The sequence below is a fragment of the Ursus arctos genome, unplaced genomic scaffold, assembly GCF_023065955.2.
Source record: "Ursus arctos isolate Adak ecotype North America unplaced genomic scaffold, UrsArc2.0 scaffold_19, whole genome shotgun sequence".
NCBI classification, from domain to species: domain Eukaryota; kingdom Metazoa; phylum Chordata; class Mammalia; order Carnivora; family Ursidae; genus Ursus; species Ursus arctos.
Genome location: NW_026622863.1, coordinates 33,379,887 through 33,407,557, shown reverse-complemented (window position 1 = coordinate 33,407,557; position 27,671 = coordinate 33,379,887). Strand labels below are relative to the sequence as shown.

The window sequence follows — 27,671 nt, the reverse complement described above, 5'->3', positions numbered from 1 at the left end:
AGAGGCAGGAAAAAGGTGCTGCAGGAGCCAAAGGAGGAAGCAGCCATCCATACCAGTAGCCCTAATTGGCTCAAAGGGAAGGAAGATTCTGGAAGGTGGGAGAATAGGTAGAAGGGTAGCTTTCATTCTGGCATTATAAATGTATAGTAAATGCTCTTATAAACTTGAGATCATATGATTTTGTTACCTAATGACAAAGGATAGTTGGAAGAAAGGCAGACAGGGACAAGGGGCCCCGCCCTAAGAGGAAACCACCCTTAAAAGGATTTTACACCACCCTGGAAGGAGCCCTCCACCCTTTCCCGCTGATGGATGGCAAAAACCTGATTGGATGACAGGTGCATGGAGGGTTTATCAGATTAAAACAGCTGGACAACAAGCCCATAAAGACCCCTAGACTTAGAAACTCCAGTGGCAAGCCTCTCACGTCCCCTCCCTCTTCAGGAGCTTTGTATTATCACTTTACTATTGCTCAATAAACTTTGCTTTGCTGCCCACCACTCATTGTCTGGTCTACCTCTTCATTCTTTGAAGTGGTATGACCAAGAACCATAGGCACCAAAGGAAAAGCAAATCCTGTAACAATAACCTGTTCTCCACCCATGTCACCAGATATAGGTCTATTACATTGCACTTTTTAAAGTAGGCTCCACGCTCTGCGTGGAGCCCAACATGGGGCTTGAACTCACAACCCTGAGATCAAGACCTGAGCTGAGATCAAGAGTGGGATTCTTAGTCAACGGAGCTGCTCAGGCACCCTTAGTTCTATGTTGTTTTAATGAGACACCAATATTAAGACTGAATTAAAAGTACAAATACAGGAAGAGAAGGGAATGAAGGGCAGGGTGGGAGGGCAGGAAGGACCCAGACTTTGGAATCAGACATGCCTGGATTCCAACTTTCATTCTTCCACCACTACTTATGTCACTAGCTCTGTGACCTTGTTCCAACTCTTTGCCCTTATCTGTAAAACAGACAGCAATACTTACCTTATCCAGTGGCCTTGAAAGTCAATTGAGATAATGCAGTTGAGGTTCATTAGGCCCTTACTTAGCACAGAAACTGAATGGTACCTCCATCCTTCCTTCAAGTGCAAGGACAGTGCAGACATACACTCAGACAAGTGTGAGGGAGGACATGGCATCCAGGGATCCCGACACAGGAGGGGAGGCTCACAGAATGCCCTCACTTCCATCTTCTTGGCACTGGGAGGATTCCTCCTTTGCCATTCTTTCACAGCTCTGCAGCCATTAACCAGAAATGTTAGGTAATGGTCCTGTGACTACCATCATCATCCCTATCATAGGCATCATCCTCACCATCCTTTTTACTACCATCAACATCATCCTCACTACCACCATCATCCTTATCATTATCACCTCCACCATCACTATTGTCATCCATAGCATAACCATCATCCCCACCATCACCATCATCACCAGCTCTTCATTACCTAGCTCGGGAAATTGGACCAGTTCTATCTACCAGACCTACTGTGGGAAGTGAAGGCCTCTGAGATCATGATAAATCTAATCCTGCATCCTGGGATGAGCTGAGCCCAAATGAGCTCTGGCTGAGCTTCTCATAGTCTCTGAGACCCAGTCTCCTCTTTTGGTCCCACAGGGGGATCAGTTTCGGTGAGACAGCAGCGGCTGATGCTGCCCTTGGCTACATCATTGCCTTCTTGGTACTGCTGTCCACAGTGAAGCTTTGGCATCTGCTCAGGTTGAACCCCAAAATGAACATGATCACTTCAGCCCTGCGCCATGCTTGGGGGGACATTTCAGGGTTTATCATCGTCATCCTTATCATGCTTCTGGCTTACTCCATTGCGGTGAGTGCTTCAGGGCTAGTCTCCTTAGAAGCAAAGGCTTCTCAGTGGTGGGGGGTTGAGGGTTACGGTTAAGATGACTTTGGTACCTGAGGGAGATAGTGGAGCTTCTGAGTCCAGGGCTTTTTAGCTGGGAGCTCATAAACCGGCCACCCCAAACGACAAAGGCTGGAGACCTCAGTTGGGTAAGAGTGAGGAGGTATAGTCTCTAAGACCGAAAGGGCCGACTACCTCCAATAAAGGATTCCTTTCTGTATCTAGACCCTGCCTGGATGTGCCAATTCTCCTGACATCCCAATTGCTCAGACATACACGGAACATTCCCTCTGTGTTGGGGGATGGGGGATGAATTGGGCAGAGATGGGGAAGTGAGGACAGACACATCTGCAGACTATGTCACTGCTTGATGCCTAACACATGAGGCATGAACTTAATAGGGCCAAAAATCATTTCATTCAGTCCAATTGACACTGAGAGATTCTTGGCAATCACATCTCTTTTGTGAATAAAAAAAAATGTTGTACTATCAACTCTTTTATTATCGATTAATGTGGGAAACAAAGACCCTCTGCCACATTTTGATCTCCATCTAAATATGCCCCCATCCTCTCCAAGCCCACATTCCCCATAATACCAGGGCTCCCACTCCTCTGTGACCCTTCACCCAATCCTGACCCACTCTCTACCCCAACCCCTCTCCCAGTTCTTGCCTTGGCCCCATCCAGTCTCACCTTCCAACATCCCTGACTTCCACAGCACCCAGGGGTCCCTCTTATCCTAGTCCCCATTCCCTCTCTAACTCTCTCCCCATTCCTCATTCTTTTCCTGTCCCTATCACCTCAACCCTGACTCCCTACTCTCTGACCCTACTTCATCTTCCTCTCTCACCCTGAGAAATGGGGTGAGGTGCGTTGATGCAGTGATGGAGGGTATATGCTAAAAAGTTGGTGTCTGGTTTTATCAAAAATACTTCACCTGACCCCTCAATTCACATGGATTTATTCAGTTCTCCATCTGCAGTGCAGGAGCTACAGGGATACTGCAGTGTCCTCTGGGACCAGAAGTCACCAACTCAGAGCCAAGGGACTGCTGGGCCTCCCTGACACAATAGTGGAAATCTTTGGGGGGAAGAGCGCAGTGGTGAGGAGAAAATATGGTGGGGGCGGGGCATAAGGCCCTGCCCAGGCAGAAGCCTGTTGTTATTCAACTCAACTGCCCCAGAGCAGAGAGGTTGGGGGCCTCAAAGAGCCTAGTTTCATCTCTGAGTCAGCCACGTGACTGAACATAATAGTGGCCTAGCAGATGATGCGTGAACCCCTGAAGTGCATACGCATCCCTTACAGAACTGGGTATGTACATACACCCACTTGCAAGCCGCTGTAGGTACAGCCAGGTCAAGGATATGGCTGACCCAGAACGCTGACTTTATTGTCAAACAACAGGCATTGGGGGTGGGGTGGGAGGATCACTTGGTTTCTTTCTCTGTTCATGAGAACTCTTTCCATAACAGTCAAACTTAATATTTGGTTGGAAACTCCGTTCCTACAAAACCCTCTTTGATGCAGCAGAAACGATGATCAGCCTTCAGCTAGGAATCTTTAACTACGAGGAGGTAATGGGGTGTGGTGAGGTAGGGGTGGGGAACATAGACACTGCTGTCTATACCAAGCCTTTATAAAAATTAGAAAAAGCACCCTCCTCAAATGCTTCCTCCTGGGTGGATATTAGTCCTTGGGTCCATGGCCTGGCAAGCACAGGGCAACTTTGGGCAAATAAAATTGTTCTCCTTCCTCCAGGCAGACAGCCCCATACTAGGGCCCATAGTTTGCCCTGGGAACCCCTGCTTACAGAAGAACATCAGGCACTGACTACTCAGGAGAGGGCTGTGCTGGGAGGTCTCTAGAAGGGAGTGCTCCTGGCCCTAGCCAGATATGGTAGCTAAATTTGAAAATGGCAGCAGTAGGGAGTAGGGGGTGCTGTCCTTTTTCTCTCCTGGCAGCTCTTGAGAGCACCTGCCCATACTCTCAGCTGCCAGGCAAAAGGGGACCTTCCTGATTCCAGGCTCTGCCTAGTCTGGGAACCAGTTTTTCCTCTGAGGGTGCCTAGGGGAAGTGGCCACTAGGATACAGGACTCCTGGGCATGACTCTGGCTTTCTTCCCCCACAGGTCCTGGACTACAGCCCAGTGCTTGGCTCCTTCTTGATTGGGTCTTGCATCATTTTCATGACATTTGTGGTGCTGAATCTATTTATCTCTGTCATCCTGGTGGCCTTCAATGAGGAGCAAAAATATGATCAGGTAAGTCCCTTTGGCCTATTTTTCAACTGACCTTGAACTAGGAAGAGACTGAGCAGCATTAGACATTAAGGGGATTTGAAAGACCACTGTAGCCCAAAGCCCTCATTTCATGGGAGGGGAAACAGGTCCAGAAAGAGGAAATTACTTCCCTGAGATTACAAGCAAATGAAGGGCAAACTAGAATCAGGTCTCCGAATTCTTAAGATGGCACTTTGTTCATGACCTCAGTGATTCTCAGCCTTGCTTGTACATTAGAATCACGTGGGGGCTTTTGGGACATCTGCTACTGCACTGAGACCAATAAACACAGAGTCCCTGCGTGAATAAGTCAAACACTGGTATTTCTGAAATCTTCCCATGTGGTTTTAATATACAGCCGAGGCTGAGAACCTGTTAAAAAATGACTGAAGCAGATAACTTGGCGATACAAACTTTAGCACTTCATGAAGTGGACAGTCTCCATTCAGAGAAGTACAAATGGGATGGAAAGCAGGAAGCATTTACAGGATAAATAATAAAGAACAAGGAAAAGAAAAAAAAACCTGATTGGCTGGGGCCACACAGTCAACCTTGTTTGGGGTGAGACAGAAAAGAAAATAAGCATAGAGCTCAGAGGTGGCTTGGTGTTTGGGGACTGGTTGACCTGATATACTGCATTCTGGGCAGGGGAGAATTTACAGGGACACAAAAGTTCTGTAAGCTTCAGTTTGCTGTCATGGCAGGCCAGGGAGGAGCAGCTCCATCTTGGGCCCAGAAGTTTATTTCAACAAGTCATATGGTAACTAGTTTAAATTTTGAGAAGCTGGCAAACTACTTCCCAAAGAGGCTGCACACTTTCACATTCCCAGCAGCAAGGCATGAGGGTCTTTGCACATAAGTTCCTAAGAGCCTCTGTTGGGGGTGATAGAGGGAATTTTATCATTCTCATCACTGGGTAAGAAGGAACCTCATGGGGATAAAGGTGGGAGCACACACCCTTGGGATTCTCAGAAGGGGACTCCCAACACAAAATTGACTCTAAATACTGAAGTGACTTTGGCAGAAACCAAATTGGACAATAAAACCATGGTTTACCCTTAGAAAGAAAGAGAAGCCCCCAAAGAGGATGGTTCTATGTATGTCACACGGTTCTTTTTCCCTCTTCAGCTGTCAGAGGAAGGAGAGATTGCCGATTTGTTGCTGATGAAAATACTCGGTTTCCTGGGTATTAAATGTAAAAGAGAGGAGCCTGGAAACAGCAGTGAGCAGCCCAAATAGCAGTCAGAGGCCCAGTCCCCTCCACCTGTACCGGCTGCACCCAAGGGTTAAGCTCTTCGTCCACACATAAGCATCCACAGAGGGGGAAGGCCAGAGCCTTAGACCTATGTTTACTGGTGATTCTACAGTCTTTCTGTATGTTTTTCTGTGTGCATAGAAAATTCACCAAGCCTGGCAAGTGAAAAAATAAGAAAAAAATATATACATATATGTGCAATTACCACTACTATGATAGACTGTTTGTTCAAATGTATTTCCTTCTAGAAATAAAATAAATATTGTCTGGAGTTTGGGAAAAATAATCTCTTTGGACTATTTCATCTTCTTGGTTGGTCAGGGATTTGCTTCTGAATGATTCTGGTTCAGGGTTTCTCAAACTGTGTCCGAAAGATGTTAACGGCCGTCATGTAAGTTGGCTACAGTTGCCAGAAAAAAGTAGGTGACTTAAAATAACAAATATTTATGGTCTCTGTTCTGGAGGATAGAAGCCCAAAATCATGGTGTCAATGTGGACATGTTCTCTCTAAGACTCCGGAGAAGAGGCTTCTCTTCCAGCTTCTGTGTCCTTTGGTGTTCCTTGGCTTGAGGATGCATCATTCTTATCTCTGATTGTGTCTTCACATGGCCTTCTTCCTTGTCTGTCCCTGTGTTTCTTTTCCTCTTATAAGCTGTCTAGTCCTACTGCATTGAGGGCCCATCCTACTTCATTATGACCTCATCTTAACTAATTATATCTGCAACAACTCTATTTCCAATTTTGATCACATTTTGAGTATTGGGGGTTAGGACTTCAACATGTCTCTAATGAACAAAATTCAACACAACAGGTGTCATTCCCTCAGAAATCTTTCTGAATCAAACAAATGTGAGAAACACACTTGTATAAAAGGTTATACAAGTTCTTTGGTATGGGAATTGTCAGAGTTTTTAATATGCTAAACGGGCACTGTGAGTCTCCTGGGATGAAATGAGCAGGAGAGATAATGTGTATAATGACTCCCAAACTTTTCTGACCCAGGCATCCAGTATTGCAGCACCTCAGTCAGAACTAGGGTTCCTTAGATGATACTTTGGGAATTGTTGATCTATACCAGTGGCTCACAACCTTGGCTGCATGCTAGAATCCCCAGACTTCATTCCAAAACATCAGAACCTCTGGGCTAGGACCCAGGCAACAACAGTTTTAAAGCCTCCCCAGATGATTCCAATGTGCAGTCAGACTTGATAAACATGCTCTAAATTCTCAGAACCACAGATCTAGATAATAAAAGGCTTTCAGGCGTCTGTGTGGATAAGGGCACATTTCTCTTCCTCCATGCAGGGGACACATCTCACATATCCTCTCCAGCTCACCCATCTGGTCCCTCCTCCTCACATACCTGTGGTAACAGATCCTCCAGGCTGCCTGCCCCAAATCCATCTCATGCTTTCCTCCTTGCTATCAAAACCCAACTTTGTTCAGGTAGATCTCTATCCCTTTCCCACATAACTCATGGGAAGGTGACCCTGTAGCTACCTAAGGTAAATGCTGATTTGTCTTAGTAATAATAATCCATTTCCCTTGATGTGAGGGATTTAGGGTAGTCACATGACCCAATTCCAGCCAATGAAAATTGAAGTCTCCAGGACACTTCCTGAAAAGGTCTACTTGCTAATAAAAAGAGACACATAGACATGGGGTCTTATGCTGCCAGATATTGTCTGGTCTGAGCAAGACTCCTGGAACTTTGGCAGCTATCTTGAGACCATGGGGAGCAATCCGAAGATAGCAAAGCAGAAAGATGAATGCTTGATGACTGACTTAATCAACCCTGGAGCTGAACTACTGCTTTCTAACTGGATGAGAGCTTAAATGACTTTTTACGACAGTTGAATCAGGATCCCACCCTGACAATAAAAAACAAAACAAACAAATAAATCCAGGATCCTTTATAAAGAGCCACACAACATGGAACATACAGAAAACCTTGGGGATTTCATCATCTTCTATCCAGCCAAACCCCATCGTCCATTCTTTATTGTGTCAGGTATGAACATCAGCTATATGTGCGGAGATGTTCATCAAATAACCCATAACAAGGTATATGCACACGTCCCAATAGGCTGGTACAGACACCTATCCCAGATATGTACAGTCTGGTTTTTTAAGATTTTATTTATGTATGAGGGAGAGGGGAAGGAAGGGAGGGAGGGAGGGAAAGAGAGAGAGAGCAAGCATGAGCTGGAGGAGAGGCAGAGGGAGAAGCAGACTACTCGCTGAACAGGGAGCCTGAAGTGAGGCTCAATCCAGGACCCCAGGATCATGACCTGAGCTGAAGGCAGACACTTAACCAACTGAGCCACCCAGGTGCCCCCATACAGTCTGTTTTAAATAGGGAAAGTTCTAAGATCTGGAGAAGTTGTAAGTTCTTCATCTCTCTCATCTTTCCTATCTACTCTCCACTCCTTTACTGACTGTAAATATCAAACTGTCAACTCCTTCAATTGTATTGTTATGAGAGAAAAAAAAAAAAGCTTAAAGAGTTGAGTGGGCCCCTTCTGAGATATTTGAATGAAAAGACCACCAGCAATTTTCAGGTGTCTGTACCAAATGTACTATGAGATGACCTTTCAAATCTCAAGCCATGGATGTTACAAAGATGATCAGTTAGAAAAAAAAATTCTGATTACCCTAATGCCTATTAGATTTTTAAAAACTGACACATTTCCTATTGTTTTGGTGGAAGGGCATGCAATATGGTCCACAGACTGGTATGTGACCTTGTTCTTGCCACCAAATGCGTTAGTTGAGCTGGGAATAAATATTTTAGGGCATGGTTTGCAGCATGCTATGTTGGGGTATAACAAAACAACAATAAAAACAGAATATTGACATAGAAGCTAGCCGAGATCTGGAGTCTGGAGAAGACCACTGTGAGCCAGTCAGCTTCCCAAAAGGAGGCACATAGAACAGAGTTTAAGAGCCGTTGACCCAGAATCCAACTAGAGGTCAAGTCCTGCTACTGCCACCTAATAGCTGCTTAAGCTATAAATGCTTTCCCCATTCCACTCTTGGGCAAGTCATTTAACTTTTCTGAGCCTCCAGTACCTCACCTATGAAATGAAAGTAATATCCAGAAAGGGGTTTGGAGAGGATTAAAAAGGTAATGCTTGCACAGTCCCTGGCACATATCAAGGAAAGGAAAATGGAGCATGACAGCCTTTGCAAGCCACTGCACAGATGTGCTGACAGTGCCCATTTTATGAGCGGGGTGGAAGCTCAGTGCAACATGAGTCTCCCAAACAGCCCTGCACACACATCACTTTAAGGCGCCCAACCCCTAATGAAGATGTGGAGCTTGAGGTGTTTTTCACTCTGGTGTTTCTTTGCTGATTCCTGCCCACTCCATAAAATTTGTATTGAAAGTGAGGTCTTTCCCAGGACTTAATTATTTTCTGTGCCCTTGAATGGGAACATGTCTTCCACTTTTCTGGAAAGGCCTTGGTCATGGGTCTGGCCACGTAAGCAGGGAACTGACCATGCTGGGTTTCAACTTTGCTTTATAATGGCTCCTGCATTAGCTGACAGTTCCCACCCAGTCTCCACCAAGGACCTTTAGACGCTCCCGACCTTTAGACAAATCCTGGCACCTCTGAGCTTCTTGATTCTATCTGTTCCGTTTGGGGTACCCAGGCCTCCTGGGATCTGTAAAGTAATAAAGTGGGTTCCTGGATTGTTTCCGGTATTTTGAAATGTCAAAGAAACACTATGTGTCAGAGCTCCTTTAGCCCATGCCCAACAATAGGCTTCGTTTGGAATGACTCAGTTTAGACCTAGCTATGAACCCTACTCTGCGTGACCTTGATCCTCTGTAGAAGAAGGGGAGGGTATCCTTTAACAGGACTGGGGACACTCTACCTTCCTGGAGACCTCAGGGACCCATTGGCACAGGAATGCGCGTCCGCGAAGCCATCCCTGCCGGGAACCCTTCTCACTGCTCCGGCGCGGCCCCCAAACCAGCAAAGCTGAAGGTGCTGACCTTGCACTTTCCCTTGCCGGAAAGCGACTCCAGGGGACAGGGCCCGGCCCCGCCCCGCCCCACCCCGCCGACCCCGCCCCGCCCCACCCCGCCAACCCCTTCAACCAGCTACCGCGCTAGGCCCCGCCCCCACCCCAGCCCCTTCCGGGCCGAAATTCTTGCGCATATCCCCGCCTCTCTCGCGCGCGTCGCCCTATCCGAGGCCGCGCCCGGCCTGGTGTCCCCGTCCCCGACCCTACCAAGCCCCGCCTCCACGCCCCGGACCAGCCGGCTCGCTCCGGCTCGCTCCGGTCCGGGGGGCCGCCCCTGCCCCGCCCCTGCCCCGTTCCCGAGCCGCTTGCACTGCGACCCCCGCACCTCTGTGAACATGGCGCTGCGAGCGGTGCGGAGCGTGCGGGCTGCGACTCGCAGCCTGCGCGTCGCCGCCGCACCCGCCGCGCCCTGCCTACCGCGGCCCTGGGGACTGAGGGCGGGCCCCGTCCGGACACTGCGCACGGGCTCCGCTCTGCTCTCGGGTAAGCGCGGGCGGGCACGTGGGGAGAGCCGGGCTGCTTGGGGCGACGGGGCTGGACTCCTCCCTCCCGGGCCGCTGCTTACCTCGAATCCCCAGTGAACCACCCGCCAGCGAGGCGACCCTTGCCCACGCTTCTTTCTACTGCTGGGATCCCTAGTTGCGTGGCCGACACCGCAGCCTTTGTCCTGCGGGTTGGGGACCCAGGAGGAGGAAGCCTGGAGCACACGCGAGGCCACCAAGTGCGGGCTCGTTCCGTCCGGCAGGATCGCTGGCCGCTCGCTGCTGGAGAACCGTGCAAGCGTCGCTAAGCTCCTTCGCGACCTTAGGTTATCTCGCGTGTGTGTGCATCGTGGGCCCTAAAATCGGAGACATGGTAGGCTTTAGTTTGTTACGTCGATTGTCACTGAGAACTCTGAAGTAAAATTAAAGAGCAGTTAGTGAAATTAAAGCATCTGAGCTAGATTTTAACTAGCAAGTGAGCATAACTTTGAAGAATCCGCTATTTCTTAAAAACAGTGAGATAAAATCTTTTGGACGCTTACATTCCGCCAAAGTCTATATTGAGTCATGGATGTGTTGGGATAGAAATGAGGCGTCACACGTACATGCAGTTGAAATAACTGGGGCCCCTGTCCACAAATGTCTTGGTCATCTGTGCTACTTTATACTTTAGCATAGTTACCGCAGCAGAAAAAGTTTTCTTACTGCGTGCGCAAATGCTTGAGACGCTAACTGCACCTCCAAGAACTCAGGCTTCTTTCTTAGGGGTGCATAGGCCTGTGATGGCTGTTGTCTCACCAAGTTCACTGTTTTAGAAACCTGTTTGGAAATGGAAGACTTGATAACACTTATTACAGTCTGAAACATAAAGATGCTTCTCTCCCTTTGCTAATATATTCCTTTAGTTCTGTTGGTGACACATACCAGTAATTACCAATTTGAATACAAAGGGGAAAGCATACCTCAGAAAAGAAATGAACTTCAAGTCTGGGGTTGTTGTGTTTTTTTTTGGTTTGTTTGTTTGTTTGTTTGTTTTTTGGTTATTCAGTGTGATGCTTTTGCTGGCTTTTTGCAGTTTCCAGTTAGCTAGTTAAATATTGTCCAAAATATCAATACCCACGATCAGGTTGAACACTAAGGTTTTTAAGAACAGAGAGACCGAAGTTCCAATTTTGATATACCTCTTATTAGCTATGTGATCTTGGGCAGAGTCACTTAACTTCTTAGTCTGTTTCCCTCATCAGAAAAATGGAAATGATAACAACTCTACCACACAGAGTTGTTGGGAGGATGAAATGAAATAGTGTAACTGCTATACATATAGCCTGACACATAGTAAGTACTTGGTAAATGTTACTCGTTATTAAATATTATAGAATCAAGTAGGTAAAAATTGGCCAATATTTGCTACCTGACTAGTGACTTTGGAACACTTTTTTTTTTTTAGTAGGCTCCATACTCCACGTGTGGCTTGAACTCACGACCCTGAGATCAAGAGTCACATGCTCCACCTACTGAGCCAGCCAGGTGCCCCTTGACTAGTGACTTTGAAAAGAGGAAAATGCAGACTTTTCATAAATTACTGAAAACGCCTCATTTTGAGGCCAAAAACGATGTTCTTAAAGGCTCAGTAAGAAAGTAATTATTTACCTAATCTGTCCACTTTTTTCCTATTGAGCTGAGGGTTAAAGGAGAGTTAAACTAATCATTGTCTTTAGCCTAAACAGCTTGGCCTTGTAAAAAGTCTCCCAGACTTTGAAATTAAGTGGACTTAACATGCATTTACCTTACTAATGTTGCTGTCTTTCCTCTAAAATTGTGTTTCCTCAGTTGTTAAACTGAGTGTGTGTGAGCAACCTTACTCCTAAGATTATCTTTACAATTAGGCAAGATGCCAAGGCCAAAATTGAGAAAATAGTCTCAGAGAAGTCATATTTATTGTTGTCCAGCCCTTACTTTAAAAAGGTATATTTAGATTTAAAGTTTTCATAATTTGTATTGTAATCAGCCAGTTCTAGAGTTGTAACAGAGTGATAGGGAGAATTGAGTGTAGCCAAATACCTATATATTTTGCTCAGAATCTCCTTTACTTAATTAAAACTAAAGAATTTCTTCACTCCTTAAACTTCTGAGTGTTTACTGTTTGGTAAGTGCTGTGTTAGAACTGGGAATACAGATGAATATGAGATAAACCGTGCTCTTGCTTGCTTTGTACTTCATCTCCTTGCTGGGGAGAATGGACAAAAGGGTAGCTGCTTAGTGCTGTGTGTTGTAGGGTCAGGATCGGGGAGAGTGGTGCAGAGTGCTGTCGGAGCCAGTTGGATGGCCTAGGAACCTTGGAGGGCTACAGAGCCTCTGGCAGGAAAGAGCTTCTAAACTTGTAGTAGTCAAGAGAAGGTGGGGGGGGGGCACAGTCAGAACACCAAGTAGAAACTTTACGGAAAGATCACATTGACCTGAAGCATTTAGTTATTTGAAGTGGAATGAAGCAAAGCAAGTTCCTTTGTGACAGCTTTTACAACTTCTTCCAGTGAAGAATATGAAATTAATGTTTTTTAATGGTTAGGGGAAAAAGAAAGCAGTAAGTTACATTCTGCTGTGTATCAGTGCTGTGTAATCAAAGCAATTTAATGCTCTTTTAAGTACAGCTATTTTTTTGGGTAAGAGTAAGAGTGAACTAGAAAGTCTTACTCTAAAACAGCATTTGAATTGATGAACTGTAGTCCTATTAACCTCTGATGCATTGTTTTTGGAAAAATACTTGGCCTCAGAATGTGATACATATATTTAAGAAGGTAGCATATGATTTCCTAAAAATTATTTATTCTTTAGAGTACTTCTAACATTAAATTCTAAATAGCCTTTTTCACATGTCTTGAACTTCAGTCAGTCTTTTTTCCAGGAATCCTTGAGTAGTTGGGCCATGTCTCTGAAGAGAAGCAGCTCATAAAGCCAAGCAAGGGCTAACCTGTCCATTGAATGTTGAGCAGAGCTTGACTTTCCACCAGTTAATGCCTTAGCTCTGAGGTGACTGTTGAGTTCTGATCTTATAGTTTGTTTCTTTATATGATAGTAGCCATCTTCTTCAAGGGCAGGCTTGAATTCAGGGAAAATGGAATTTTAAGAACTTAGTCAAGTTATAATTGTTGCAGATCAATTTCATTCATGTAAGATTCCACTTTATAACAAGTTGCAGTGAAACGCTCTTAGGTCAACTCTACCTAAAGAGGCACTTTTTTTTTTTTCCTTCAGGTTAAATCATTTATGAGCATTTATAAGCATTATGAGCATTTATGCTCACCCCAAGTCTACAGAGGGACAGACTACCTTCTGTAAGACAGACCAGTAATAGATGAGTATACATTTGAAGTACGCTCCAAAATAGTTTGTATGTGTGATTTAGACTAATGTTGGAATAATCAAATCTCCGGAAGATGCACAAGGTGTTCATTCACTTCAAGCCATCTTTGCCTAAATACTACTCTTGAGAAGATGTTCCGTCTTTTCATGTGATCTGGTTTTTCCTGGGCAGTGTATGATTGAAAGGCAGTGTCAGTAAGTCAAATAAATACCGGGAAAGTCTTGCCTTTTGACAGTATTGATATGAAAAGTGCTTTTTAAGAAGTAATACCACTGCTTTTCTGAAATATTGGTCTTCTATTTTAGTGCGTAAATTCACAGACAAACATGAGTGGATAACAACAGAAAATGGTATTGGAACAGTGGGAATCAGCAATTTTGCACAGGTATTGGATTATCTTGAAATACTTAAAACAGTCTGCTCTTGCCTAAATTGGATTGTCTCTGCCTTTTAAAAATTGTTTATTCTGCCCTTCATTATTTTGGGCCCTTTAAGGAACACCAGTCAAGTAAACAAGTAAAATATAAATTTAGTTAGGGCAGTATATAGTGTTTTAAGAGATTATTAAAAGGTTAACACTTAGAAGTAAACATACCTTATTCAAGAAAGAAATATGTTTCATGTTGGGGCAATTAAGGGAAAAAATAAGAGCAAGCAAAAGGCATGGGAGTGTCGACAGTGTTTATGGATATTGTGATACATGCACAACCCTGGGGCATGAAGAAGGAAAACCTAGACTGGCACAGATTAGACAAAGGCAAACCTTTTATTTAGCCAATCTTTTTCTCTTAATTTCGGTATTCCCACTGATCCCATATTGAGAAATTATGCAAAAGAGAATGGGAAGCCAAATAACAAGTATGAGTCAGTGATTTTCAACTGAGGCTGTGTGTGGAGTGGGGCTGGAAGGGGAAACTGTTAACTGATAGGAGTATATACTATTCTTCAGAAGTGTTGGACTCTCAGGTGTTGAGGATCAATGACGATTCTGTCTTCACTGGCCTGTGTACCTACTGAGCCCCAGTACAGGGTACTGTGTACAGTACTGTAAAAGTGTTATCTTCACCTCCTGGAGTTCAGTCTATGAGGGGAATCACCTACATGGAAAATGACCCACAAAACATTATGTGATGGATGCCCTGAGTAGTACAAGGGTTGTAATTCACCTGGAGAGCTCACTTCTTAACTTGCAGTCAAGGTCTTCAGGGAGTACAAGGTATGAGGACTATAATTTACAGATCAGTGGGTATTTCAGCAAATACAGCAGTGGAAATGGCCTAAGCAAAACTGCAAAGGTGAAAAAGCACAAGGTGTGTTTGTTCTCAGAGAAGCCTAGTATATAGGGGAGTGAGGGGGATATGGTTTGTGACAGGAGTCACTGCTGCTTATGGGCCAGGCTAGCTGGTGGCCTGTTTTCTTGCAGGTCCTGAGCTAAGAATAGTTTTGCATTTTTGAAGGGTTGTAAGAAAAATCAAAGAATGGAGCCCCTCAAGTGTAAAATATGTACTGTCTGAATTATAAAAGGTTAGTGTTTGACTTGTTTCTATTCACCAGGAGGTTTAATTTGATTTCTTAAAGAATTGTGTTTTGTTTGTTTTAGGAAGCTTTGGGAGATGTTGTTTACTGTAGTCTGCCTGACGTTGGGACAAAACTGAACAAACAAGGTATTTTTCTCATCTTGGTATATTATTCATGCCATATGTTTTCTTTACCTTGAATAATAACTTGTTTGTACCTAGGACCAGGTAGAGTGCTTTTTTACTCAAGTAACAGAGAACTCGCCTAAAAGATTAAACAGTGGGGTTTATTTTATCTCCTTCAAGAAGTCTGGAGATGGGTGGAGACAGGGGATTGGCTTAGTGGCACAGTGAAGGGTCATCAAGGACATGACCTCTTTTCATACTTTTTCTGCCTTGGTGTGTCGGAGCTCACAAAATGGCAGCAAAATCTTCAAGTATCACTTTCTCAAATGGCCATATCCAAAAGTAGGATGAGAAAGTTAAATCTGTTTTTCTTTGGAGGGAGTAAAGAATCTGTTTTTCTAAATATCTTTGACAATATTGGTTTTTTTCTACTTAAACTTTTCCCATCATTTATCTTGCTTGAACTTTTTCTGCTTCCTGGCTCTCATAATATTAGGTCATATTCCTCTTTTTGAAGGTCTTCGTATGAACTTTTTCTGATATCATAAGACCCTTGTGATTAATAATCTTTATCTGTCCATTTTTCTGTGTTCTATACATCAGTTCTTGTTTCTCATGTTTTGTACCCACTCTGCTGCTCTTAAGCAAGAGATCCTGTTTCTGAACATCTCTTTACAGCAAGTGAGCAGCATGAACCTGCTTTCTGTGCTTAAAAAACTTATGTTAACCTAAGTATCTCTAATGGATACTGTCTTTAAACTTTTCTGCTAAAGGCTTTTTTAAAATTGATGTAAAATTTACATACAGTGAATGAAGTGTATAATCCAATGAGTTTTGACAAACAACTGTGTAAACCTTGCCAATTAAAACCCTTCTCAAGACAACCTGTTCTCTGATTTCTGTTACCATAGGTTGGTTTTGTCTATTATTTAACTTCATTCAAAAGTAACCACACAGTTTTTATATTATGTTTGGCTTCTTTTGTCCAATATCATGATTTTGAGATTTATGTTGAGTGATCAGTTTTTCTTTTTGATCAATTTATTTTTTTTTGTTGAATAGTGTACCATTATATGACATTTTAATCTTTTCTCCTGTTGATGGGTTTCTGTGTTATTTCTAGTTTTTAGCTGTTAGAAATAAAGCTACTATAAACTTTTTTGTAGATGTCTTCATTTCTCTTGGGGGTGTGTGTGAGAGTGTGTGTGTGTGTGTGTGTGTGTGTGTATGGAATTTCTGGCTTGTAGTGTAGTAGTTGTATGTTTAACTTTATAAGAAACTGCCAGTTTCCCAAAGTGATTGTACCATTTTACATTCTCACCAGCAATATGAGAGAGTTCTAGGCACTGCAGATCTCACTGTGAGATGATAAATTATTCTTGAGCACCCTTCCATGTGCTTTTTGCCACTCACATCTTTTTTGGTTTATAGTCTCTAGTCAAGCCTTTACCAAATTTATTGGGACTGTCTTTTTACCATTGATTTTTAGGCATTCTGTATATGCTAGGTACAAATCCTTTTTCAGATCTATATTTTGTGAAATTTTGTCATAGTTTGTGATTTTGTTTTTTCATTTTCTTAACTGTTTTGATAAGCTTTTAATTTTTAACAAGTCCAAGTTAATTAATGTTTTTATTTATGTATAGAACATTGCATCTTTTCTAAGAAATCTTTGTCTCCATGGTTCCCATCCTATATACCCTAGAGCTATGGGATATTTAAAATTTTCAACCTCTTTTGGACACCACACACTGATAGCTCGATAGAGTTAACAGTTCCAATATCAGATCTGTTATGTTGGGTAATGTGTCTTTGAAGCAAATACTGCGTGAAAGTAAGCAAGGATCATCAATAAGACAGTGGTTGGTGTTCAGTCTGATTCCCTGATGGAGAAATTGTATAGTATCCAACAGACACACATTATAAATAAATAGTTGTAGTTAAAAATGAAAAATATGTTACTAAGATACTTAGGGCACTATGAACCGAGAAAGTTTGAGCAACTCTGGCCTATACCAAGTTTGCAAAGATACTCTCTGTGTTTTCTTCTTGAAACTTCACATAGTTTTTGCTTTCATTTTCAGGCCTTGTTAAATTCACTGATTCTTAACAGTTTTGTAGATTCCTTTGGATCTTCTATGTAAACAATAATGTAATCTGTAAATAAAAAGCTTTATTTCTTTTCAGTCTTTATGCATTTTCTTTCTTTTTTTTTTTTTTTAAAGATTTTATTTATTTATTCGACAGAGATAGAGACAGCTAGCGAGAGAGGGAACACAAGCAGGGGGAGTGGGAGAGGAAGAAGCAGGCTCATAGCGGAAGAGCCTGACGTGGGGCTCGATCCCAGAACTCCGGGATCACGCCCTGAGCTGAAGGCAGACGCTTAACCGCTGTGCCACCCAGGCACCCCTATGCATTTTCTTTCTTTTTCTTGCCTTATTGCTCAGCCCTGAGCCCTCAGTATAATGTTGTGTAGAAGCAGTGAGGTAGACATCATTACCCTGCCTGGCCTTGTTCCTGATTCTTGAGAATACACTAAAATTTCATCATTTAGGCATGATAGTTAGCAGGAGGGTTTTGATGGATGCTCATTATCAGAAGAGGAGGTTCTTTTCCATCTTGTTTGCTGACAGTTTTTATCATTTATGGATGTTGAATTTTGTCACATTTGTTTCATCCACCTTACCGACATGATCATAAGATCATAAGGGTTTTCTCCTTTATTCTGCTAATGTGATGAATAAAGTTATCTTTAAATGTTGAGCCAGATTTGCATTCCTGGTAGTTACGGTGCAAAAATTATCTTTAAAAATATATTGTGGGATTTGATTTGCTAATTAATCATTTTTGTATTAATATTCATAAGATATTAGTCTTTTATGATGGCTTTGTCAAATTTTGGAATTAGTTATACTGACCTCTTTTTTTAAGATTTTTATTTATTTGTCAGAGCGAGAGAGAGCACAAGCAGGGGGAGCATCAGGCAGAGGGAAAACCAGGCTCCCTGCTGAGCAAGGAGCCCGATGTGGGACTCGATCCCAGGACCCTGGGATCATGACCTGAGCTGAAGGCAGACACTTTTTTTTTTAATAATAATTTTTTGTTATGTTAGTCACCATACAGTACATCCCTAGTTTTTGATGTAAAGTTCCATGATTCATTATTTGCGTATAACACCTAGCGCTCCATGCAATACGTGCCCTCCTTAATACCCATCACCAGCCTATTCCATTCCCCCACCCACCTCCCCTCTGAAGCCCTCAGTTTGTTTCCCAGAGTCCATAGTCTCTCAGGGTTCATTCCCCCTTCTGTTTACCCCCCTTTCTTCTCCTACCAATCTTCCTACTTATGTTTCATAAATGAGTGAAACCATATGATAATTGTCTTTCTCTGCTTGACTTATTTCACTTAGCATTATCTCCTCCAGTCCCATCCATGTTGCAGCAAATGTTGAGAAATCGTTCTTTTTGATGGCTGAGTAATATTCCATTGTATATATGGACCACGTCTTAATCCAGTCATCTGTTGAAGGGCATCTCAGCTCTTTCCACGATTTAGCTATTGTGGACAATGCTGCTATGAACATTGGGGTGCAAAGATACGTCTGTATCTTTGGGGTAAATACCCAGTAGTGCAATGGGTGGATCATAGGGTAGCTCAATTTTTAACTTTTTAAGGGGCCTCCACGCTGTTTTCCAAAGTGGCTGCACCAACTTGCATTCCCACCGACAGTGTAAGAGGGATCCCCTTTCTCCATATCCTCTCCAACATTTGTTGTTTCCTGCCTTGTCCATTTTTGCCATTCTCACTGGTGTAAGGTGGTATCTCAGTGTGGTTTTGATTTGCACTTCCCTGATGGCTAATGATTTTGAACATTTTTTCATATGTCTGTTAGCCATTTGTATGTTGAAGGCAGACATTTAACCGACTGAGCCACCGAGGCGTCCCTATCTTGGCCTCTTAGACTAAGTTTGGAAATGTTCTCACCTCCTCTCTTTTTCTGAAAGAGTGCAAGATTGGTATTATTTCTTCCTTAAATGTTGACAGAACTAACCAGTTAAATCTTGAGTCAGATGATTTCTTTCTGGGAAGGTTTTGATACAAATTTAATTTCTTTAATAGATATAAGACTATTCATATTTTCTACATTATCTTTGGTTTTGTTATGTTTTGGGGGGAATTTTTCCATGTTATATTGTCAAATTCAGTAGTAAAAATGTGGTAATTTGTGTGTTTTCTCTTTTCATCAGTCTTGTTAGGTATTCATCAATCATATTAATCTTGAAAGAAGCAAATTTTTACTGTTAATTTTTTAATAGTCCATTTATTTCATGCTCATATCTTTGTTTTCTTCCTTCAACTGAGACTTAATTTGCTCTAATTTTTCTTTCGGTAGAAAATTGGGGCTTTGTTTTAGTAAGTACTTTTTTTACCCATACTGTAAAATGCCATCATTTCCCTTGTGATGGGTAGCAGCTAAAATCTAAGTTTAATTCTTTTAGCTTTAGCTGGGACACCAGCTATGCATGCATAGCTCAGGCATCATTCAGAGACATGGATAGAGTTTATACACAGGATTTGGGGCTCTCCCTTTTAGTCTCTCTCCTTGGGATTTCCCACCTCACTTCCCAGTAGTTATGGTGGCCTCAACTTGTCTTCTGGTCCGTTAGCCAATTAAGACAGATTTCTCTCAGAATTTTGGCTGCCCCAAATGGCATAGATTGATGCCTGTCTTCAGGCCAAAAGCCATTTTTTTAAAAAATCACTATTGTCCCTTCTTTCAAGTGTTGTGTCCTTTCCATGAACTAACTGCTTTTGTTCATTTTCTAGTGTCTTTAGAACTCAGGTCATTGATTTTTAAGATGTTCTTTGTAAGTGAGACCTAAAGATAATTTCCTTCTAAGCACAATTTTAGCAATATCCACAAACTTGGGTATATTGTATTCTCAGTATCATTCATTTCACATCACTCAGTGTTGTCCTACAGGTGACTAAGGCTCTGTTAATTTTTCAGTCTTTTATTTCAGTCAAAAGACTGAAATATGGTTAATTTCAGGTACTCTTTGTTCATGTTCACTGACCCTTCTGCTCTTATTGTCATTTAGTGATTTTTATTTTAGATATGATATTTTCCAGTTCTAGAGTGTCCATTTTTAAAATTTCCATTTCTTTGCAGGTATTCCCCCATGTGTTCATGCATGATGATCTTTTTAAAAATCTGAACATGTTTGTAATAGTTACTTTTAGGTTCTCTGCTTATTCCAATATGTGGATCTGTGGGTCATTTTGGAATCTGTTGACTACTTTTTCTTTTAACCATGGCTCCTTTTATAGGATTTCAGCCCTCCATTTCCAGCCACCTTGGCAGGCCCACGTTCCGTCCTCTGACCTCTCAAGCAAATAAGACTGGTTTCTCTGTGTTCTAGTTACACTGTGCACTTTGAATGGGGTAATGTCGTCAGTACAAGTTATATAAATGAAGATCTCACCCACTTTGGGCCCCTTTTTAAGGACTGACTCCTCCTTTGGTTACTCTTCAGAGCCTTCATACAATTGTTTTTGTTTTGTTCAGAGTTTATAATTATTGTCTGCAAGAAGGCTGGTCTGATGAGGTACTTCACCATTACTGGAATCTCCTAAAATTTTCATATGCTTTTTCGGAGCCACAGTAAATTGGAAGAAAATTAAGTTTACTGGGTTTAAGTACATCTGGTATTCAGATAGATCACCATTTGTTGTTGACTCCGTCTAAAACAGATAGGTCCACTTTATTGAGGATATTCATACCCTTCTCACAGGTGATAAGAGCATGAAGAAACCTGTGGTTTTATTTCTTAAAGACATTTAGAATGTTTGGGGGCACCTGGGTGACTCAGTCAGTTAAGCGTCTGCCTTTGGCTCAGGTCATGATCCCAGGGTCTTGGGATCAAGCTCCATGTCAGGCACCCCGCTCGGCAGGGAGTCTGCTTCTCCTTCTCCCTGCTCGAGCTCTTGCTATCTCCCTCTCTCTCAAATAAGTAAAATCTTTAAAGATACTTAGAATGTTTTATCATGCCAGTACTAAAGGTGACTACTTCTCTGTATTTTATATTTTCAGGTCATTGACTTTTGATATCTAATATTTTAATTTTCTCAATTTAGAGGAGTTTGGTGCTTTGGAAAGTGTGAAAGCTGCTAGTGAACTCTATTCTCCTCTATCAGGAGAAGTAACTGAAATTAATGAAGCTCTTGCAGAAAATCCAGGACTTGTCAACAAATCTTGTTATGAAGATGGTAAGTTGTTGCTAGAAATTTTTTCAAAGGATTACTGCTGCAGTTAACATTTAGAGTTTAAAGCAGCAAGCCTTAGCAGGTTGTAACTTCATCTTTTTGTACTTTTTGATACTAAGTAGGGATGTTTTGCTTTAAAAAAGGGAAACAGATTAGCTGAATATATAGGGTTAGGTTTAATATCTCTGTCAATAAAAGCATTGCCTTATTTTACAGAGTTCTTAGTATTAAAGTTGTAGACTTTTTATGAACACTTGCAAAGTATTTACCTCTTCAGACATAAAGGTGTCCAGTCATACTGTGTAGTGTAGGTGGTAAAAGAATAATACCTGTTTGCATCAGTTTTGTCACGTTTTCATCTTTTTAATAACCCAGTGAAGTACGGTAGCAGCAATTTTCACCTTTTTTACATGAATTGCAAAATTAAGATTAGCTTGTAGTTCTCTGTTGCCTTGTCACCTAGCCCTTCTAACTCTTAGTAGTGCTTTCTGCTCCCTGCTCCCCTTCACCTCATCAGTTAGTGTCGTTGTTCCTTCTGTTAAAGGAAGATATCCCTGGTCTTGTATATTTGGATCCATCAGTGTTGTTGATGGTTATGACAACTTAAGGGTTTTTTTTTTAATTTTTAAAAATTTAATTCTAGTATTAACATAGTGTTTATATTAGTTTCAGGTCTACAATATAGGGATTCAGCAATCCTACACATTACTCATAGCTTATCATGATAAATGTACTCTTTAATCCCCATGCCATATTTTACCCATCCCTCTACCCACCTTGTCCTGATAATCATCAGTTTGTTCTCTATACTCGAGTCTCTTTTTTTTTTTCCCCTTTGTTTTGTTTCATAAATTCCACATATGAGGGGTGCCTGGGTGGCTCACTCGGTTAAGCATCCAACTCTTGACCTCAGCTCAAGTCTTGATTGAGGTGTGAGTTCAAGCCCCATGTTGGGCTCCATGCTGGGTGCGGAGCCTACTTTAAAAATTTCCACATGATTGGGGGCGCCTGGGTGGCTCAGTTGTTAAGCGTCTGCCTTCAGCTCAGGGCGTGATCCCGGCGTTCTGGGATGGAGCCCCACATCGGGCTCCTCCGCTAGGAGCCTGCTTCTTCCTCTCCCACTCTCCCTGCTTGTGTTCCCTCTCTCGCTGGCTGTCTCTCTCTGTCAAATAAATAAATAAAATCTTTAAAAAAAAAAATTCCACATGATTGAAATCCTCTGGTATTTGTCTTTCTCTGACTTATTTTGCTTAGCATTATACTGTCTAGCTCCATCCATGTTGTTGCAAATGGCAAGATTTCTTATTTTTCTTTATGGTTGAGTAATAATCCATTTTATACACATACACACATATATATAATCACCACATCTTCATCCATTCATCTTTCAGTGGACACTTGGGCTACTTCCATAGTTTGGCTATTGTAAATAATGCTTCAGTGAACGTAGGGATGCATATAGCCTTTGAATTAGTTTTTGTATTCTTTGGATAAATACTCAGCAATGCAATTACTGGATCATAAGGTCGGTCTACTTTTAACTTTTTGAGGCACCTCCATGATGTCTTCCAGTGGCTGCCCCAGTTTGCATTCCCACCAAGAGTGCACAAAGGTTCCTTCTCCACATCCTAGTCAACACTTGTTTGTTTTTTGTGTTTTTTTATTTTAGCCATTCTGACAGGTGTGAGGTTAAGAGTTCTTAATCCATATAGTAGAATATGTTCTGGCTTTAATTCTTTTCAATCGTGCTATGCAAGGGTATTAACTGAATTCTTAAGGCTCCTTAAAAATATATAGCTCCTTAAACAAATAATGAGTGGTTTATGTAAAGAATACTAGCTAGATCAATTCTGAGGAACTCAAAGATTTTACATTTTGAATGAATTTGACTTTTACTCTTTAAAAAGATAATTTGAAATATGATACTTTTTTTTCGGTTGCAGGTTGGCTGATCAAGATAGCACTCAGTAATCCTTCAGAACTGGATGAATTAATGAGTGAAGAAGCATACGAGAAATACATAAAATCTATTGAGGAGTGAAAATGGAACCCCTAAATAAACTAGTATGAAACAATTTAATCTAGCATAGTTGTCTTAAATTAGTGGTGCACAGAGGATTTCAAATAGCAACTACTTAGCAATACCAGTAGAAAAAGAAACTACTTGCAACAATACTAATAGAAGAAAATACCCCTTAACTTTATAATGATTGCAAAAAATATAATATGCATCTGTTTTGCAGCACCCTCTGATTTTTATGCTCCAGTTATGATATTCAGAATCCTGAAATTATCTGTGGTTAAAAATTAGTCATAAAAATCATGTAATTCAGGGGTGACATTGTTACCTTAAGTCTTAGGGAATATTGTAACTTGCTTACATCTATTCCTGGATGGGGGTCAAAATACTCAAATAATCTTTCCATTGGAAATAACTGGAAGTAGAGAAAGATTTGTTAGTTGTGTAGTGTCAGATAAAGAACAAATGCTACCTTAATTTTGCAATATACTGCACTTGCTGGTGCTATTTTTATACAGTGAAGCAACAGCCTTGCAGGAAGATAAATAGTTTAATAATAAAACATTCAACTTCTTCCTTAACATGTTTTTTTGTTTGCTCTTAATATTTCATTTAATGACTCTGCTAGTATTTGTGAAAATGCTAATTTTAACTTATGGAAAGTTTTTTTTTTTTAAAGGAAATTTAAGCCGTAACAATGAAAGGTTCTAAGAAAATGTTTCCTTTTAGTCACAAATCTGGTTTTTCTTAAAGACCTAACTGCCTGATAGCATTAAGTACCATTTTTGGTCATCTTTAATCAAAAAGAAAGCACTAACTTTGGTGGTTTTTGTGTTGTTTTGTTTTTTTAATGCTGCTAAGTTAGAAGACAGAAGACAAAAACAAGGAAAGTATAAGTTTGATAAGCACAACATATGGCATCCTTAAGAAAATAAACCACATTCAGGTTTCCGCTTTAAGTTATGGGACAGAAACGGACATAGTGAAACTTTGTATGAGCTCACACATTGACTTAGTGAATATTCTTCACAGCTTAAGCAATTTACAGTGCCCAGGGGTGTTTTTAAGTAGCTAAACAGCATATTTTCTAAGCCAAGTATAATATGCTGATATTTTGAAGGGGATATTATATATACACACATAACTATAAATATATATAAATGCACACACACACAGCAAGAGCAGACATACCTCTATCATTTTTCCCAGTTAATGCAGGAAAAGGGTATTCAAATACTACCACATTCTGACTGTGAGTAAACTGCAAATGTGAAAACCTAGAGGAAGTAGGTAGGTAAATAACAAATCTTTCCTGCTCAGGAGAAAGAAACCATTTTTAAATGGCCATGTCCCTGCTGAGCTATATCTTTGCACCCTTATCAAGAAAGTATCCAAAATATTTTGGATGACTGTTTCCTTGTTTAAATAATTATTAGTCAATTTTTAATTATTAAAAATTAATTTACTCTGCTTTGGAAATAGAAAAGAATGAGTAATAATTACACAAATTTACTCTTGTTTTGAAGTATTCTCATACATTACCTTTTTTGATGATTAAAGCAATATTCAGAGTTAGGTAGGACAGATCCATAAATACCACCATTTCACAGAAAAGAAAAATAGTGGAAAGGATAAGACACTTATAGAGCTGGACACTTAAAAATCCATGGTTAGGATTTTCACATTTCCTCGTCCATTCTTTATCAGTTCCTTAGCTAATGTTACTATAAAAATACTTAAATTGGAATAGGGGTGGTGGGGAGGGAGAATGAATACTCTAAAGAGGGGGGAAGCAAGCAAAAAATGGCAACTTCGGAGTGAAAGGACATCAGTGATTATAATATGAAAGAGATGGGCAGTTTTTTATTCTCCCATCCTTTCCCAAAGACACACACTTGCTTTGTTAGGCTCCCTCTGAGCTTTTTCAAAGAGCCAAACAGTATGGCAACTTGCTCTTTTGCTATTTAGAATATAGAACCATTTCAACACTCATTTCTGTTGTAGTGCTGCCAAAAATAACAGGCGTTGACTGGCCTTCCCAAAGTATATAAAGAGAATTTAATTTCTCTGACCTCATATTCCTTTTGAATGGTTTTGGTCTTAATAGAGCAGTTTAATAAAGGTTTTGAATAATGCTTGCTAATAATTAAAACTCAAGAAATGGAACAGGTTACCCTAGAGGTATTACAAAAATTTATCACCTTAAAAATTTTATCACCTCCCTGAGTTTAAAGAACTTGACAACATTAAGTTTTAAGAAAGAAAGTACTAGGGTCACCTGCGTGGCTCAGTCGGTTGAGCATCTGATTCTTGGTTTCAGCTGGGGTCATCTAAGGGTTCTGGGATCAGCCTGCATCAGGCTCTGACCTCAGCAGAGCGTCTGCTTGAGAGTCTCCTTATGCCCCTCTCCCTGCTTCTGTGTTCTCTCTAAATAAATCTTTTTAAAAAATTATGCTAACTGTAACTGTCCTCATTACTGCTTAACGATCACTGTATTTCAGACTCAATCATACACATGCCTTCCTCAGAAAGAGCCCTCACTTTACAAGGAGATTAAAATCTATTTTCCCTGCAAGTGGCTTTACTACTCACTACCTATCCTCATCAGTATTTTCCCTTTCTAGGCCAGATTTAGGTTCATAGCAAAATTAAATAGAAAATACAGCTTTCATATATCTCTTGCCTCCATCTTTCTGTTTTAGAAACATTCCTTGGCCAACTCTAGGATCTTATTCTACTAGAGCTTCTGATATCTTGATTCAGTCTATAATGGCTTTTTGTAAACATGACTAAACAGTTGTCCCTTAACATTTATACTCAGTCATGCTATCAAGGTTCTTACCTGCTGAACTTCAAGAGTGATTACCGCTAGCCCATTTAAAAGCAAAGTGTGCAGGCACAGTTATTTTGAAGGAAATCAGTTACCATCTTTCAACTTCCACATGTGCTTAATGAGAACAATCTTACAGTCAAGTTTAATTAAGAGTCATTTAGTAAAATACTTCATTAAAAATTTTGGTATACTTCCCAGAAACAGAAAGTAGCTTTAATGAGTGGGTAACAAAGCCTTCCACTAGTCAGGTGATTTCAAATTTTCTGTTTTCAAAAGAAGTGAAGGAGGACCTAGCCAAACTGTCACCTGATCATTAAATTTTTTTTTTTGTTGTTAACTGTGAATTGTGTAAAGGAGCTCTTAAAAACTTGAGAGACTGCTATAACAAAACCTCTTTCATATGCATCTTCATATGAACAAGATATCTCAGATTATGTATGTTTTAAAAATGAATAAAATTGGGACTGAATATGCCTCATTCTAGCCATATGTGATATTTATCCACAGATACAAGAATTGTGGAGGGAGGAACAGTGCCACCCATTTCATTCTGATACACTTCCAGCAACAATATTTATCAACACATGTAATACATTCCTACTATTTGTCAGCTGAATGGGAAGAAAGACAATTCTCGATCTGGAAAAACAATGGACTGTTTTAGCCTTATCGTCTTTTAAGTTTCACTTCAAAATTTTTTTTTTTTTTTGCACATCCAATTGATAAGACTACTCAATAAGTCTTGACCATTTGACCATAATAGGTACGTTAGAATGAAGTTCTGTGTAGGAAGTAAAATAAGAATACAATTATGAATTTAAGAAGAAAAAGCAAAAGAATTTCTTTTAATTAGTTTATATTTTAAAATAGATGTTGATGGGTATCAAACTGTCATTAGATTTCTTTCAGTACTTTTCAAAGAGGGTTGTAATATTTTTATTTTTAAGATTTTACTTATTGGAGAGGGAGAGCATGAGTTTGGGAAGGGGCAGGGGGAGTGAACATCCGAGCAGACTCCCTGCTGAGCGCAGAGCTGGATGCAGGGCTCAGTCTCACAACCCATGAAATCAGGACCTGAGCCAAACCGAGAGTTCTATGCTTAACTGCCTAAGTCACCCAGGTGCCCTGGGGTGTGACATTTTTAAACTCCAAGATTTATGATACTTTGCTACCATTTAAGTTTATGAACGTTTTAGGTTTTAAAACAAATGTGCACAATGAAGTAATGCAGTTTTGTACAACTGTTTTTAGAAGTATGCAGGCATACCATTTCTTCCAGGTTGTGAGATACAAGATCCAAATATGCATATTTTAGGTAAAGAAATGACACTTAAAAAAGTGGTCATGTCTAGAAAAGTACTTTGTTCTAACTTCCCAGAATGTTACACAATTGTCTTTCCATAGACTTTCCAAGCTTTCTAATTACTTTCTAATTACAGAACTGTGGGTTCTGGGGGGAAAAAAAGTAATACATAGCTATTTTTCCAACTGCCTCTTCATCATAGTGTTATAAAAGACATTCTAATGCTTTTATGCAACAGAGATATTCAGACTTGAAAAAAAAAAACTAGAAAGCGACCGGTTTTGGAATCAGATGTGAGTTGGATCCAGGCTCTACCACTGAA

The 27,671-nt window shown here is 40.9% G+C and overlaps 2 protein-coding genes across 2 annotated transcripts in view; both read left to right on the top strand.

The window, feature by feature from the left end:
- The window catches only part of LOC113252530 (polycystic kidney disease protein 1-like 2), an 88,685-nt gene extending 83,133 nt beyond the window's left edge, over positions 1-5,552 (top strand). The window contains exons 40-43 of the mRNA XM_048224010.2: positions 1,624-1,834; positions 3,342-3,443; positions 3,998-4,129; positions 5,276-5,552. Coding sequence (XP_048079967.1) covers positions 1,624-1,834; positions 3,342-3,443; positions 3,998-4,129; positions 5,276-5,386 — 556 coding nt within the window. The 3' untranslated portion in view covers positions 5,387-5,552. The remainder of the gene's footprint in view (positions 1-1,623; positions 1,835-3,341; positions 3,444-3,997; positions 4,130-5,275) is intronic.
- Positions 5,553-9,641: 4,089 nt separating this feature from the next.
- GCSH (glycine cleavage system protein H) lies at positions 9,642-26,524 on the top strand. The gene is made up of 5 exons (XM_026495297.4): positions 9,642-9,920; positions 13,586-13,665; positions 14,881-14,944; positions 21,065-21,196; positions 23,137-26,524. Exons 1-5 carry the CDS (start codon positions 9,773-9,775, stop codon positions 23,232-23,234), a joined length of 522 nt encoding a protein of 173 aa, XP_026351082.1. The 5' UTR covers positions 9,642-9,772; the 3' UTR covers positions 23,235-26,524.
- The last annotated feature ends 1,147 nt before the right edge of the window (positions 26,525-27,671 follow it).